The sequence below is a fragment of the Balaenoptera physalus genome (assembly GCF_965194825.1).
Source record: "Balaenoptera physalus genome assembly, chromosome: 6".
Taxonomy (NCBI): Eukaryota; Metazoa; Chordata; class Mammalia; order Artiodactyla; family Balaenopteridae; genus Balaenoptera; species Balaenoptera physalus.
In genome coordinates this window covers 123,697,326-123,713,322 of record NC_138885.1, presented here as the reverse complement: position 1 = coordinate 123,713,322, position 15,997 = coordinate 123,697,326, and the positions used below count along the sequence as shown (strand labels likewise).

Genomic DNA, 15,997 nt, shown 5'->3' with positions numbered 1-15,997 from the left:
ATCTTACAGAATGGGGAAGATTCTAAATACCAGGATGACAGAGATTGGATATTTTTTACACAGCCAGTGCCTAGCACGTGCAATCCTAAATATTAAACTACTTTTTATGTAAGCACAGTTCTGCTCATGTTATCTTTTCCTCTTTTAACATTTCTCTGGTCCTCAGTATTTTCCTGATGAAAGAAATACTTTGGGGGTAAGTAATGACCATGCTGATGGAAAGAGGTTGCAGAGAGGGCCTGGGATATAAGGTAAAGGATAGACACATCTGTAAAAATGTAAGTTGGGGGACAGGTTTACGAGGAAAGGTAATGAGTTTGAGTTTCGACGACAGGAATTTGAAGTGCTCATGGGACATCAGGTGAATAGAGCCACAGGCACTGATGCCCATGAGAGACTTCTAGGTGAGAACTGAATGATTGGGACTTGGAGACAGAGAGACAGTAGAGCAGGTTGTCCGTGGCATTAACTCTGTAACCAGATTGCTGGGCTCAAATCCCAGTTCTACAGCTCACTCTGTTAACCTTGTCAATGTTCTCAATCTCTCTACGCCTCACTTTCCTCATTTTTAGAATGGGCTTTAAAATCCCTATATCTTAAATTTCCATGAGAATTAAATATCATGAGAACAATGACTGGCACTTGGTAAGCACTAGACAGGTGGTTGTTTTAATGATTTACATACTAGTTGAAGATTTGAGGGTGAATGAGATCCCCCAAGGAGAAAACATGATACAAAGAAAAGAACATGATAAGAGAGACTCCTGAGGAATTCCAGCCCAAACTAGGTACTAACTGCAAAATAATAACATATGATTCTGGCTCTCACAAGGTGTATAATCCTGTGGGAAAGAGTACGACTTCTGCTGTAATTGAGGCATGAGGATAGTGTGATGGGAATATAAAAAGAAGAAAATTTTGAAAAAGAAACAGAATCTCTCTATCCAAGCACCATGTCCCATTCTTTGGGAGAAGTTCTAAGTGAAAAAGGAAGATCGAGATGAGAGAGAAATCATTCCTTCCATATCAGGGCTAAGAATATAAAAATAATAATCAATGAGGTGTCTATTGGTTTCTGCGCCATGTGCAACCCCAATCTGGAGCTGAACTTTCAGGGTTTACCTGCAAGGATCATTGCCAGGAACCTAGGCACATCAGTCCTGGGAGCACTGGGGCCTGCCAGTGACCTGATCTGGCACTGGAGCTAAGCCAAAACATGCAAAAAATAAAACCAAAAGCCAAAACCCAGTAAGCTGTGTGCAGGACAATTACATTCAACCCTGTTTGATTATTTCCCTCCTCCTATTTACAGCTTCTTCCCTTTTATTAAAGTTTCCGTTAATGTCACATTGCACTGCTTTGGGGGAATGTGTTTACTTCTGCCTGCTCATATCCATCCTTCCACAAAGGGCAGTAAGTGCTAGGAAAAAAGAAGCTACTTCTCAGCAGGGGTTGTGGGACCAGTAAATAGAGGCAGTATCAGTGACTCAGTGCTGCTCAGAGAAGATCAAGGTGAGGAGCTCAAGGGAGAAGACTCTCTAGGTATTTTGCTTTCACTAAGCCATGGCAAAGGCCTCCATGGCCATACCCGCCATGGGGATTAGAACCAACTATTAAGACACCTGGGTTGTAACCCCACTTCTGCTCCTGTCTCCCCTTGTGACTTTGAACACGTCACATAACTACTACGAAACTTAATTTCCCCATCATTAAACACAGGGGATGGGTTAGATAATCTAGAAGTCACCTTCCAACATTCTGTCTCTTTAATATGATCATACTCTGTATTAATCTAATGGGTAAGGTTATGCTGAAACTGCAAGGAACCCCAATGTCTCAATATTTACCAAAACTTAGATTATTGCTGCTTCTTGTAAGTTTGGGCAACTCTCCAGAGCAATTGACTTCTATGTAGTAACTCACTCTTCCAGGCTGACACAGGCTTTACCTATTATTCGTACCATCTGGAACATATGGTCTCACTGATAACATGCAGGTAAAGAGGACAACGAGAGAATCATACATGGGCTTTTCCCTGACTCAACTCACATGTGACGTACATCACTTCCACTCAGTTTACGTCAAGCAGAAGGAGTTTACATCCCTGCTCAATCCCCGATGGTAGGGGAGGAGGGGCAAGAGAAGGGGTTGAGAAGTGGAAATTTCTATGTTCTCAGAAGGGGAGAAGAACTGGATATTGATGAATGCTAGTGATGTCTACACACAGCCTCCTATCCAAGACAAAGAGATTAGTGTCCCTATAAGAAGACTTTGTATTTTTCCAGCTGCTTCCTAAGCAGTTCTGACAATGTTTGGAAGTCAGGAGGGAAGATATTACTATCTCCATTTTACTAGTCAGGAAATGTGAAACATACCCAGAAGGTTGAGCAACATATGTAATGTCACAGAGTTGCCTAATGCCTGGGACGGGACTAGATTCTGAGTATCTCTGCTTCCTCGTGATTTAAAGAACACCAGATTGTATATCAAAAGACCTTCATTGGAACCCTGATCATTCATTACATTGACCTGCAACTTCCTTGAGCCTAAACTTTCATATGTACATTAAGAGTATTAGAGACCTAGCTCAGAGTTTCCTTGGGACGATTAAATAAGATCATCAAGAGGAAAGCACCCATCACAGAGCAAAGCAAATATTAGGTAAACAGTATATTTTGTCCATTTAATGCCCTCAAACTGTTCAAAGATACAAGCTGTGTATTCTGACATCCAGAAGACCTTGCACACAGAAATTCTCAACTAATGTTATAAATTAACCAGAATCAGAGGTATTTTTATTGGAATTTGTCTACATGGAAACCGTGACCTCTTGGGGGATTGGGCAGGTGTTACATTTTCCCCAGCATCTAGTGAAGTACCTAGAAGAAAGTAGAAGCTTAAAGCATAGGATTGTAACAACTGGGTGAAGTATATGCTTGGCATGTAGTTAAGAGCTTATTATGCATTGTGGTTACTCGGTTTTTCCTTCCTTTTGTGTAATGGAAGGAAGTGAGAGGGGATAACAGGGAGGGAGGTTGGGAAAAGAGATGGACTGAATATTTGCATCCCCCCAACATTCATATGCTGAATCTAATCCCCAGTGTGATGGAATTCGGAGATAGGGCCTTTGAAGGTCATTAGGTCATGAAGGTGGAGCCCCCATGAATGAGATTAGTGCTCTTAGAAGAAGAGGCCGGAGAGCTAGCTTGCTCTCCTTCGGCCACGTGAGGACACACAATGAGAAGTCAGCCACCCGCAGACCAGAAGAGGGTCCTCACCAGAGCGCATCCATGCTAGCGCTTCCAGAACTGTGAGGAATAAATGTCTGCTGTCTCTCGGCCACCCAGAATATGGTACTTGGTTACAGCAGCCAGAATTGACTAAGACGAGAGAGAACATGTCATTCGCCATCTGGAACAGGGGGTGAAAAACCATAAGGACAGAAAAATGTATAGCTACTTATGTGAAGGATTCTTTGATCATGTTTCTTAGCCAAAAAAAAAAAAAAAAATTCAACGTAAGAAAATAAATTCCTAGAGTTGGGAGAACAAAATCTTGCCCCATATTGAATGGGGATGGGAAGTGCAAGGAGAATGATGGGTGATGGGGCTGTGCAGGGTGGTGTGTGTGTGTGTGTGTGTGTGTGTGTTCTCCCTGCATCCCCTCCTCCGTGCCATGAATGGAGGCTGCTGCGGGCTCAAAGCTTGCTGTCTGAGTCAAGGACCAAATCCTAACTTCATAAAGTCGCCGTAATGATTCAGTGCCGTGGGGCCTTCACGTGGGCTCCTTCAAACAAGTGACCTTGGCTGGCTATCTCCATGGTAACAGCTCACATCCCAAACTGTTCCTTCTTATGTGGGAGGAAATATTTGAGAAACGGGGAAAGGCAGACTTGAACAGTGGTTTTTCTCTCTTATGACCCTTCTCCTTTGGCAAATTGTGTCCTTTCCCTGAACACCGCTGTCTTCTGAGGAAACCGTGCACAGAAGAGGAGGTTTGCCGATGTATGCCCAGGATACATTTTTAAAAGGAGAAGCCTGGAGCTGCTTTTCCATTAGTTCCTTTTAAGTTTCATGCTGTGTTCAGTATTGCTCAGGATGCTTCGCCATGCTTTTCATTAGCAGCTCCCCGAAGAGGAAGGCCTGCATGTCCTGATGTTGAAAGACAGAATCTGCATGTCAGAGAGGATGGGTACCTCCCCCAGAGCTACAGAGCAACATGGCAGCCTCTACTGAAGCCCCACTTCCACCCTGCCTTCCTGTGGTCCAGCCCCTGCCTGCGCCACCATCCTGGTCAAGCAGCTGACATGGGTCCCTCCAGCCCTGGATTCCACCTCCTGTCCCATGACCCATGATACTCCCTGTGATTTCCTCCAACAGGGTGCCTGGATTCTGGGTGAAATGATTAAGCAAATGTATGCTCTCAAACTAGAGAGTTCATTGCGTTGTAAGCTCCATGTTCTGTCTGTTCCACTATGTCTAGGATCAGAGCGGCGTTTTATAGGATGATAAATGACCCTTCTTCAGCTGAGCCCTGAGAGTGCGTGCCTGACCACAAAACCCTCCAGTTGCAGCTCTCAAATGTACCATGGGGTCTACTTTCCAACCAGAATCACAGGCCAAGAGCACTCACTCCTTGGCCCAGCTTCAGCCTTTCCTGGTAGTTCTGATCCCATGATTCTGCCCATGAAAGAAATCTTTTTCTCTGCAGCATCCCTGCCTGACTTTGACGTACAAAGGTGTAATTAGAACAGCATGGAGCAAGCAGGACGATACATTTACCTCATCCCTAACATTTAAGTGCTTTAAAATATGGTTCTAATATCCTAGGTGCACGGGGCCAAATTCCCTTCTCAGTTTCTCACATGCATGAGTAAATCCACACAGACTAAACCCCTTGGGCCTTAGGTTCTGCTTAGAAGTTTTTTTGTTTTTTTTGTTTTTTGCTTTTTTTAAGAAAACAAATATTCCGTTAAAACGACATAGTGTACTCTGCATATTTTTAGGACAATTAGAGTTTAGAATTCCCTCTTCTTCCGCCCATGGTAAAAAGTTTTTTCCTTAACCATTTCCTCCCCAAGAATGGCATTAAGCTGGGATCAACTGAAGAGCTACCTTGTCTTTTAAAATAATCTTCTCATCTTACGTTGTCAAAGTACCAACTGGTGGATTGAGATGCTTGATATGCTTTGGGAAGCGTCCAGCCTCCCCTGTACCTTTGCCAGATAAATCCTTTAGGGAGACAGTTATTTGTGAACCTAAGGGAAACATTTACTTCAAACAGAAAAACCAAACACACAGGAAACGGAGAAACATAAACGTCAGGCCACTCTCTACCATCTGCTTAATTCAAAATGGGTCACCGGTTTGGGTAATTTTTCTTTAGCGTTTCTAACTGCGCAAATAAAATCTTAAAGGAGACAGGCTGGCTGTGTTCAGAGCTATAGCAAGACCAGGAGGAGGAACCTAGGCAGTCAGTCTTCACGTGGAGGTGACTGTGAGAGGAGGGAGAGCCAACCCTAACTCACGGCCTGTGTGCTTAGGTATGTTCGTAAGCTTGTGTATACACAAAAATCTCCCTCCCCATTATGTATACGTGTATACGAATGTATATACAACATCTATATACAGCAGTTCCCTGCGCATTAGTCTGTGCCGCTGTGGCCACGTGTGGATAATATTTTTTCCAGGCAACATGTAAATCAAAGGTTTTCTTGCAACCAGATTTGGAGGACCATCTCCACAACAAGTTGCCATGTCACTGCGTGTTCACCCCATGGCCACCAAATTTAAAAACAGAAGTGGATGCAAGACCTATGTACAGCTTATTTTTTATTCATTGCAAAGCATATCAAAGGAAGGAAAAACCTGGCCCTGCTCACTTTATGATTTAGGCAGAAATAAGATACGCCTTCATGGGAGTCTGACTTGGAAGATGTCCCAGATTCAGAGATGGTTTGGAAAAATGCGTCTGGGATGTCTTAGAAATTAGGAGTTATACCGACGGATCAAAGGAAACTCATAACTTCCTAGGGAAAATGTGTTTATTTAAATTAAAAAATATTGTGAAAATTACAAACTGTTAAATACAGAAGACAATTTTATACAACTTAATAGAATAAGAAGGAAGTATATACATCACTTTTTAATAGGCGCAGATAGACTTGCACCAAACTTCAGGATTAAGCAATGGAAAATGTGACAACGCACATGTCCATCGCAGTAAAGTTTCAGAATTCAAGTGATTCCAGGCAAGGGGCCAAAATTAACTTGGCTTCTTTCACCTTAAACAGCCCCCTTTGGAGTAAATCCACACTCTGAATTTTAAAGTGAACCGAGGGCCCTTTTTCCCCCAAACATAAATTTCCTCTAGCACTGTGTTAAGGCGAACTGATAAACCAGCTCCTACACTGTTAACCCTTCCATGGGAACAGTAGTTATTGCTGTCTCCAATCCGGGGAGAGCGTATTAAAAAAAAAAAAAAAAAAAAAAGTTTTTGTTTTTACTGGAATTAAATTTGACCTTTTGGTGTGTTTCTCTTCTGCCTTGTCTTCAAGGGCCTAAAGAGTCTGCTGCAAAGAGACTGACCACAGGAATACAGGGCAACATTACCAAGCATTCCTGAGCATTTTCTCTTAGATGTCTCATTCCCTTAACTGGAGCGTTAATAGTCCGCTACCCAGACAGCCCTGCAGAGTAAAATGTGGTATCGGCCTCTTTGATTCACTGCTGGGAAAGTGACAGCAGGGACTGGTTAGTGATTCACCCTGGATTTCCCAGCTACATGTGTTCTCAGTCTCCAACTGCCCCTTTAAGTAAGCAGATCCTTTTTCAGACGAACTGGCCAAGGGGGAAATATTTTGTCCAAACTTCCTCACACCAGGCCATGTAGGATTTATCACAGAGTCTTAAAATCTAAAGACATCCTCCCAGCCCTCTGGGGATCTAGATCACCAGGAGTCTCAGGAAGGCAGTTAGCCGCTTGATGACATGCCCAGGACCACACAGCAAATCCGATTCGGGGTTTGGGATTAAGAAACAGAGAACTTGGACCCCAGCTCTGCACAATCTCACCGGAGTATGCCCTTCTAAGTCTTAGCTACGTGACGAAATGCCATGTTGTGGAGGCCCACATTATATCCTCTCCCAGCTCAGAAAACTGGGCTGGGAAAAAAAGTAGCAGCGGAGCTAACGGTTTGGGTTTGTTCAACCTCACCATCACCCCTTCTGGAAAGATTGGGAAGCTTCCTTGCATGGCCATTCGGAGTGCAGGTTAGATTCTGGGGAAGCCCTTCCAAGCGAAAAAAATGTCATGTCAGCATGTGATGCTGGATGGTCCCAGATCAGAGTTCAAAGTCACAGGTTAGACAAAGGGTCAAAATAGCAGATTAGTCTTATAATCCCAGCCAACATTAACAGGTTTAAAAATTCCCTATTTTTTCCTTACAGAATGCAAATGGACCAGATTCAGATCTCCAGCTTCCTCCCATCAAAAGTCCTCTGTCAAATATCCCCCCTCTAACCCAAAAGACCTCTAAGAGAAGCTCTGAAACCCGAGGGGGAACTAAAACCACAGGTTCACATTAGAGGTACTTACAGCCAATCAGATGTAGAAGAACAAAGCTCTAGGCAAATTGTCAAATCGAAACTAGTCCCTCAGGATGCCCTAGGCATTTGGCAGCCCTGGGAGTGGGCAGATGCTGCAGGTGTTACCCAGGGCATCCCGTGAGGAAACAACCGGAAGCACATCGACCTGCCCAATTCTGCACAGGTACCCCGACCCCCAGATCCCAAGGAAAGGTACACACTGCACATCTTCAGGGCTTTTTCGGTGGCGCGTCGTGGACTGCGGGCTGCTGCTGTCTCCGCCTGAGCCTTGTCCCCCATCCCCCCCCCAATTCAGGGGCTTGCCGAGGGTCTCCTGAAAGTGGCAGTTGCCCTGCAAAGGTGAAACCAGACACGAAAAGTGCCCTCCCTCGCTCTAAGGGTGCTGGCTGATGGGGCCACCTCCAGAGGTCCTAGGGGTGCTAGGAATTCTGGTGGATGTTCTCCGAGGAGCCTTCGCTGCTTTCGTTGAGGGGCGTCTCCGAAGTCTCCTCCAGCTCGTCGTCCGCCCCCTCCTCCTGGATGGTGAGGTGCACGTCGGGCGAGGAGGACTCGGAGCTCACGCTGTCTCCTTCCACGGAGCAGAGCGTGCAGGACAGCGCGGGCGCCACGCTCTCCTGCAGCGCGTTCAGGATCATGGGCACCTGCACCGCCCTCAGGCCGGACGCGGTGGGCAGCGGCTTCATGGCCTCCCCCCAGAGCCTCTCTTCGTCTTTGTACAGCAGCAGGAGGCTGGATTTCTTCTCCCGCCTCTTGGATTTCACGTAGCCCAGCATGATTCCAATCAAGAAAATGCCATAGAAGGACATGACCACCAGAACGTAGAAGTATTCGTTGCCGTTGCCGCTGCCACTGCCCGGCACATGGGACTCGAGGGGGCCGCTGGGGGCTACGGTGCTGGCATGCGTGCTGTTCAGAGGCTCCATCTTCAGCATTGAAGCTCTGCTCACACAGCCAGGGTCTGGGGAGAAATGTGCAGGTTAGAACTCTCCCACGGGGCGGCCACAGTACCGGGAAGAGGGCGAGCACGAGATCTGTGGAACTGCAATATCAAAAAAGCGTAAAGCTGCATGGAGAAATAGCGGTAAGAGGTCCCACCAAACAGTTAACAGGGGTCAGCTGTGAGGCGCCGGGGTGCATGGGGACACGGGGAGGTGGGAGGGAATGAGAGGAAGACTTTTATTTTTCGTGTATACATGTCCATCATATTTTTATTTCATAAAGTGAGCATGTAAAATGCTTTGCTTTTATCATTTTAAAAGCAAAAAAAAAAAAAATCAGTGTAAGACAAGGGTGCATAGAGAAGAGAAATAACGTCTTAATCACGAGGAAACTTTTTGAACTGATTGCGCAGAAAAAAAAAAAGTTTACATTTTGCTTTCAAACGTAAACCTATTTTTAATTCAAGACAAAATTTCCTTAGGGAAAAAAGAAAGGAAAAGAAAACTGCATCTACAAATTGCTAGAAATATCCTTTCATTATGTTTCCCAAGCAAAGCGGCGTTGCTAACTTACCAAGGGCTGGCAAATTTGTCCCAAGTCCTGAATTCCTAGATCGTCAAGTCCAAGAGACTTCTTGCTCCGTGTGCGGCTCGGCGCTCTGACAGTTCCGCTGCCGCCCTTGGGATATACAGTCAAGAAATACATCGTCACGTGTTCAGGGAGGAAAATTTACAACAGAGGTTGGTCGTGGCAGAGTGAACAGTGAACTCACAGCACGGCAGTTCAACTCACTGAACTCTGCAGCTGTGAACAGAAAAAGACTGGGAAGCAGAAACAGCTTCCCACCCCGCCAGCACCCAGCCAAAGTTTTCAGGTGGCCATGAAAAAGGAGAAAAGAATGTGCCCAGAGGGAACTGTTCCCCCAAAGTCCACTCTCATTGAAAATTAGTTCACGCTTCATCTCCCTCTTGGGGAATAACCATGACGTCTCTCAAGGTTTTCAGAGACAGACAAATACCATAATCTAGATAAAAGATAGTTGCAGGCAAGCGCAGGATTTACTGTCAAGGAACCAGGGCTTAAGTTTCAGCTCTTCCACTGACTATGCAAATGTCATAAATCCTCACTGAACCTTTCCGCACCTCAGGTTCCTGATCTGTGAAACTGTTGGACGTAGGGGGCTTCAATACGTAGAATTATATGAACCGTGTGAGCTTTTGAGTCCCTGTCAGCTTAATCATTCTAAGATTTAAGGCTGGTGAGTGTGGGTGAGCCCTTTAAAAACACAGAGAGATTCTACCTGTCTTCTGCATCATAATCTCGTAACGCTCATAAATCTATCTTTTTTAACAATAATAGATATATATCTTCCAGATGCTTTTCAATAGTCTGTGTGAAGTGGAAACAGGTTACAGCTCAAGATACTTAACTGTAGGCAAATTTTTCTCCAGTTCTACGACGCATAACTGCCCCCCCGGGGCATCACACAGAGACCACTCACGCATCTCTTTGCTGTCAGGGGAGGAGCAGGTCAGGGGAGGGGCAGGGATTCTTCTGGTGAGCAACTGAGCACAGTTCAAGCTTTGAAAACCTAGCAGACCCTGTGTTAAATGGTCACGGAGATCAAAATTGGCGAAGGGATTGAAGACTTTGGTGTCAGTCCGTCTGCTCCCCGGGATGCTTATTCTGAGAAGCTTTCATCCTAAACTGAAGTAAAGCAGGAAGAATGCTCTGCCCCCAGTTGCCTGTGGCCTGTGAATTGCAGTCAGACTCTCTTGGGGAATCTACTCTACAGAAGACATCTCTTGTGGTCCTGCTGTTGTTAAACTGCAGCTGAAGGGAAACATGGTACCCTCCCTCTGCCCCATCAGGCACATATATAGTCCAAGCATGGGGACTTTCACTGCTGCTACATGAACCCACTGGGGTAGCGCCTGGCTCTAATTCTGTCTGGACACCTGTGGAAAGAGCAGGAAGAGGAGTGCAGGTTGCTGTTTTCCCCACTGGTCTATCCACCTTATGGTTTGGGAGGTGCTTGCCCATAAGTCCCCAGCTGGCTATCAGGTATCGACAGCTGACCATTTCATCTCCAAGATCATCCATACACTGGAACTTTGCTCACACCAGTAAAGACATCCCCACAGTTACATCTACTTAAAAAGCTCCACAGCGACCTTGGTCAAGGTAGACATGGCCTTTTCAACCTGTACTTATTGTAAGTACCTGAAGGCTTTCTTCTTCAGCTATGCCTACAGTGGTTTGCCAGGGACACTAGAACAAGAGAGACCCATGAGAGTAATGCCTGTTGATTGTGTAGTGTTGATTATGTACCCCGGGATGTATGAGATTAACAATCACCCAGGGATGGTCAAACATTGCAAATTGGAAGCTTGGAAGAGGCAGAGAGGAGGTGGGAAAGGGGTTACCAGACTTAAGGAACAAGGAAGTACAAAGTCTGGTGCCAAGGAGCCAAACAGAGGCTGAAGTTTCAAACAAGATAAATCTTCAAAAGCAAGCCAACAGTCCCAAGACGGTAAAACCGAGAAAAGACATGGATGAATCAAGAATGGCATCCAAAGGATAAAGCAATACAGGGACATAGGAAGAACACAATCCATTGCAGGTGTTCAGGGAGGGAACAACCCAAGTGAAACTCCGCTGGAGGCCTGCTCGGTGCCCCTGCTGCCTCTGGGACCTCGTGCTGACGCCTACATATGTTTCTCCTACAGTTAAGTGAAATGATGCAAGTAAAGCACTTAGCACCATATCTGGAAGAATGTGTATGCTCAGTCTATGCTTTTTGTTGTCATTGTTGAGAGTGTCCTTTTGCTACCAAGGGCTTCAGCTTGCTTCCTGATGGACATGTGCCTGTCTTCCTTTTCATTGTTGCTCTTTTCTCTCCCACCAAGAACGGAATTTAAGATGTAGGACTTGCAGCCTCACAACACGAAGCTCAGTCTTCTCTCCAGCCCTCACTCATAACAAGATTATGAGAATTATGGCAGTGAATAAGGACATAAATAGTCAGGGAGGAAAGAAAAGCATCTAGAAAGTGCACTCTATCAGGGCAAGGATGGGGACACACAAGAATTATTGATTACGTCTACTTTATACCATAGTATCAAGAGACAGCAATGTTAAAGAAATAAATCCTTTCTACAAATATTTTCTCCTAGTCTGTGGCTTCCCATTTTCTTAGCAGTGTCTTTTTGAAGAGCAAACATTTCTTGATACTGGTAAGTCCAACTTATCAAAATTTTTCTGATTTGTGTTTTTTGTATCCTAAAACAATGTTGTATAAACCAAGGTCACAAAGATTTTCTCCCATTTTTCTCCTTGAAGTTTTATAACTTTAGCTCTTACATTTAGTTTCATGATCCATTTCAAGTTAATTTTTGTATATAATGCAAGGTATGGGTCAAAGTTTACTTTCTTTTTTTATATGGATGTCCAATTGCTCCAGCACCATTGGTTGAAAAGACTACCCTTTTCCCATTGAATTATCTTGGAACCTCGTCAAAAATCAGTTAACCATTTAATTGGTCTATTTCTGAACTCTTTAATCTGTTCTTTGGGCCTATCTAGCTATCCTTGCATCAGTGTCATGCTCCTTTGATAAATCCACTTTGAACTGGGATTTTTCATGAGTCTAAAATATGCTGCGGTCCATCCCTAGCTAAGTGTCTATTGTGAACCAGGCATTGGGAGAGGCTTTGCTTACTTCAACCCTGTGTGGTAAGTATCACCATAACTATTCCATAAATAAGGAAACTGGAGTTTAGAGAGTCTAAGTAAATTGCTCAAGACCACCTCATTAGTAGTAGAGTTAGGATTTGACCACAGGTCTGTAAAATTCCAGAACCCATTCTCTTTCCACTACCCTTTGCCTCACTCAATGGGAACCAGGAAAGGAACTGAGAAAGAGTAGAAGATAAAAGATGAGTATTTTTTCAACTTCTTTTGAGTCTTCATAAAACTTTTAAAAAAGTGAATCCCTAGATGGTCAGATACTCAAACATAAATGCAAACATGCAGTGATAAAGTGTTTCTTCCAAATCCGTGTTATCTTAATTATTGGAGGCTACACCAACCTTAGTATATTCTGGAAGTTATCAGTGAGCTAGTAATAACTTTATCCTATATCCATATTTTCTATAATGAGACAATTTCCCTTTTGCTTATATATACAAATGATTTCTAGTCTTGTTTTGATTTTTTTCCCCAACTTTATCATGACACACAACTTTCTCCAGAGCTTTACGTTTTTAAATTTCCTGGTAACGTCATTTTCACCCGACGACCCAAGGGTCCTTGACCACACATCTCTGAAATTATGTTAGCAGCTTCTGTGACTAAACAAACTCCGTGCTGGGATAATAGTGCAGTGGTGAATCTCATCAGATTAAACGTAAATCTGGAGTCCAGAGATCTGACCCAGCTCAGCCCCACCCATGCTACGTGACTGGCTCAGTTGCATAATTTCTCTGTGTTTCAGTTTTAGCCCCCTCAGGCATGTCAAGAGTAGGATAATTAATTGTCTCAAGATACTCACAAATGTCCCATAATCCATGAGGCCATCCCTGTCCTGAGGAGACAGTAAGGAACAGAGCAGAACAAGATGTGGCATAAGCAGGCTGCAGGGCTGGTAGAGTGTTAAAAAATGAAACCCTCAATGCCCACCTTAATTTTGTTTTTCCCAGAAACCCTTTCTGAAAAACTGTGTCTGGGAACTCTTGCAGTGGTCATTCCTCCTAATGCCCTGAGTCACCCTCCCTAGACACATACTTTCTAGCATTTCTAGCACTTGGAGTAAAACAGGGCTGGGTATCTTATAGTGTTTAAGAAGACCTCCAGCCCCTCCTATAATACCAGCTATGTCTCAGGGGGATGTGGCTGTAGGCAGATCCTGCTTGGACATCACCCAAAAGAGATTAGGATGAAAGAACCCAGAATGCCTGAAATTAAAGAGTGCCTGGTAAATTTGCCGTTAACTTGTCTTTGCTATTTATTATTCAGACTATTTTTCACCTGATATTTATTTAACAAATACTTGCGTAGTGCCTAAAATGTCTCAGAAACTGCTCCAAGCACTTTACAAATTTTATCTTATTTAATCTTCCTAAACCTTCTAGGAGACAGGCTTTATTATCATCCATTTTATACAGATCAGGAAACTGAGGCACAGAGTGGATGCAGTAGGCTGCCCAACATCACACAGCTAGTACATGGCAGAGCTGGCATCGGAAGCCAGGGCTGAGACTTTGAACCCAGAGTCTTTGGTTCTAACAACTATACCACGTGGTCTCTTCTAGTTATTGAGTTTTTGCACTATGCACCGGAACTGTAGTAGGTGAGAGAAAAGAGAGAGACAGACAGACAGAGAGTCTAAGTGTTCCCTACAGCCTACAACCTGCTGGACACAGAGGACTAGGGTCATTTCCACACCTGGAAAAGCCAGAAGGGGACTATGGCCCCAGCTCTGGAGAGAGGTTCCTGAGTTAGGGAAGCCCATGGTTCCGGAGTTTGTCGGGAGAAAGATATGGGTGTGTTTCGGATAGGCCAGATGTGTGCCACACAGAAGGGAGCACACAGACCTGGGATACGGCTAGTTCTGTCCAAGACCACAGCCCAGAGGCTAAGAAAGGAGATGCGTCCCCCAAGTCCAAAGGAAGTGCCTGGAATGGGGTCAGAGGTCTTAGCCCTGTCCCCCAATGGCACCCAGTCTGCCCAAGGCCCAAGGGGTAAAAGGGGGAACATGGAAGGGGGAGGGGATGTAGCAAAAGAAGCTTTAACTCTAAATGAACTTGAGGATTTTTGACCATGATGTGGGAATGAACATTTTAATTACTGAACTGAGGCTGTTTGGGGAAACTAGGGCAGCCAGGGGATTTTTATTACCTAAGAGAGACCAGAAAAGTTGTGGGATCTGCCCCCAGATTTCCATCACACGGCAGGGGAGGAGCTGGCCCTAGAGAAGGAGTCTGAAGAAGCTGTGGCACTCAACATAAAGGCTTGCTTTGTGATGACACCCTGCAAGTCCTGCTTGTTTATCACAAGATTATGTGTGCAAAATGCTTGGATCTGTGCCTAGAACTAGCAAGAGTTCATTTATCATAAATATTAAAGAACATTAGAAAAATGCAGAAAGACAATATTTGGGGCACTCCATGGCATTATCTAAAATTTAAGTTGAAGAACCATAAGTGATTGTTCACTATTTTATTCCCAGCACCTAGAAGGGTACATGGCCCACAGTAGACCTGCTAGAAATATTTGTTGAATGAATAACAGAAAGAAGGTGCTAAGTACTCTTCACAGACTTTCTTATTTAATTTTCACAAGAGCCCACCCAATAGGGCTACTGTGAGCAGAATTTTATAAATGTGGAGAGTGGGACCTGAAAAGGTAAGTAACTCTTCCTGCTCACACAGCAGGACATAGCAGAGCAGGGAGGGACCAGCCTGCCTCCTATTGAAATCTCGCCAGACACGTACTCCATTTCTGGGACACACACTACTCAGTGACTGTGGGTCACTTCCTCTGACCACAGCTAATAAAGAGGTCAGGACCAGCTTCAGAGCATGATGGAAAAAGTGTGCTAATAAAGGGCTTCAGGGATTTCAGCTGAGGGGGGCAAAGCTGACTCTCTTTAAAAGAAAGGTTTTGAAGCCCTTAAAAGATTTTCTTACACCTTCCAAGTACCAGATTATCAGATGATACCACAGAATCCAGTAAAAACTGAGAGATGGACTCTAGTTAATAATACAGTACCGTATACTTAAAAGTGGCTGAGAGTAGATCGTAAGCATTTTCACCACACACACACACACACACACACACACACACACACACACACACACACACAAAGTTAACTATGTTACCTATGCGAGGTGATAGATGTGTTAATTACCTTGCTCTTCGAAATCATTCAAATTATATGTGTATCAAATTATCACCTTGTACACTTTAAATGTATACAATTATATTTGTCAATTATTCCTCAGTAAAGTTAAAAAAATAAAATTAAGAGATGAAGCTGGAGTCTAAAGCACCGGGCAGCCCAAGGCCAACAGGCCATGAAGAGCCACAGCCATGGCTGTACAAGCAGTCAAGGTCCACCCTGCTCATTGAGGAAAGCTCACCCAGCAATGTCAGGCAGGCAGGCTTTACCTATCTGGTCACAGCTGGATCCCAAAGATACCAAAGCCAGCTCTTCACACACGGTAGCAATTGGAAAGAGTGGCACACGGCTTTCCCACAAGCGACCAAGGAGAAAGAAGACCTGGACGCTGGATGGCTGAGAGAGAAGCATTCCTTCTGAGCTCAAGAAATACTTCACTCCTGCCCATAAGCAGGAAGCAGTGTCCGAAAAGATTATCCCTGCTGAATAGTGAGCATGAGGAGAGGAGAATGTGGCCCCATCCTGCCAGGGGAGTCCTGGGGAGTGAGGA

General features: G+C 44.5%; 1 protein-coding gene across 3 annotated transcripts in view; it reads right to left on the bottom strand.

Moving 5' to 3' along the window:
- Positions 1–4,306: 4,306 nt before the first annotated feature.
- Positions 4,307–15,997, bottom strand: part of KCNE4 (potassium voltage-gated channel subfamily E regulatory subunit 4) — a 50,316-nt gene continuing 38,625 nt past the window's right edge. The window contains exons 2-3 of one of the 3 annotated variants that reach the window (XM_082464693.1): positions 9,120–9,224; positions 4,307–8,565 (exon numbers count right to left, since the gene is read on the bottom strand). In XM_082464693.1, coding sequence (XP_082320819.1) covers positions 8,027–8,539 — 513 coding nt within the window. In that variant the 5' untranslated portion in view covers positions 8,540–8,565; positions 9,120–9,224 and the 3' untranslated portion in view covers positions 4,307–8,026. Of the gene's footprint in view, positions 8,647–9,119; positions 15,376–15,997 lie in introns of those variants that run through there. The other 2 variants (XM_082464692.1, XM_082464691.1) reach the window with 2 other exon arrangements.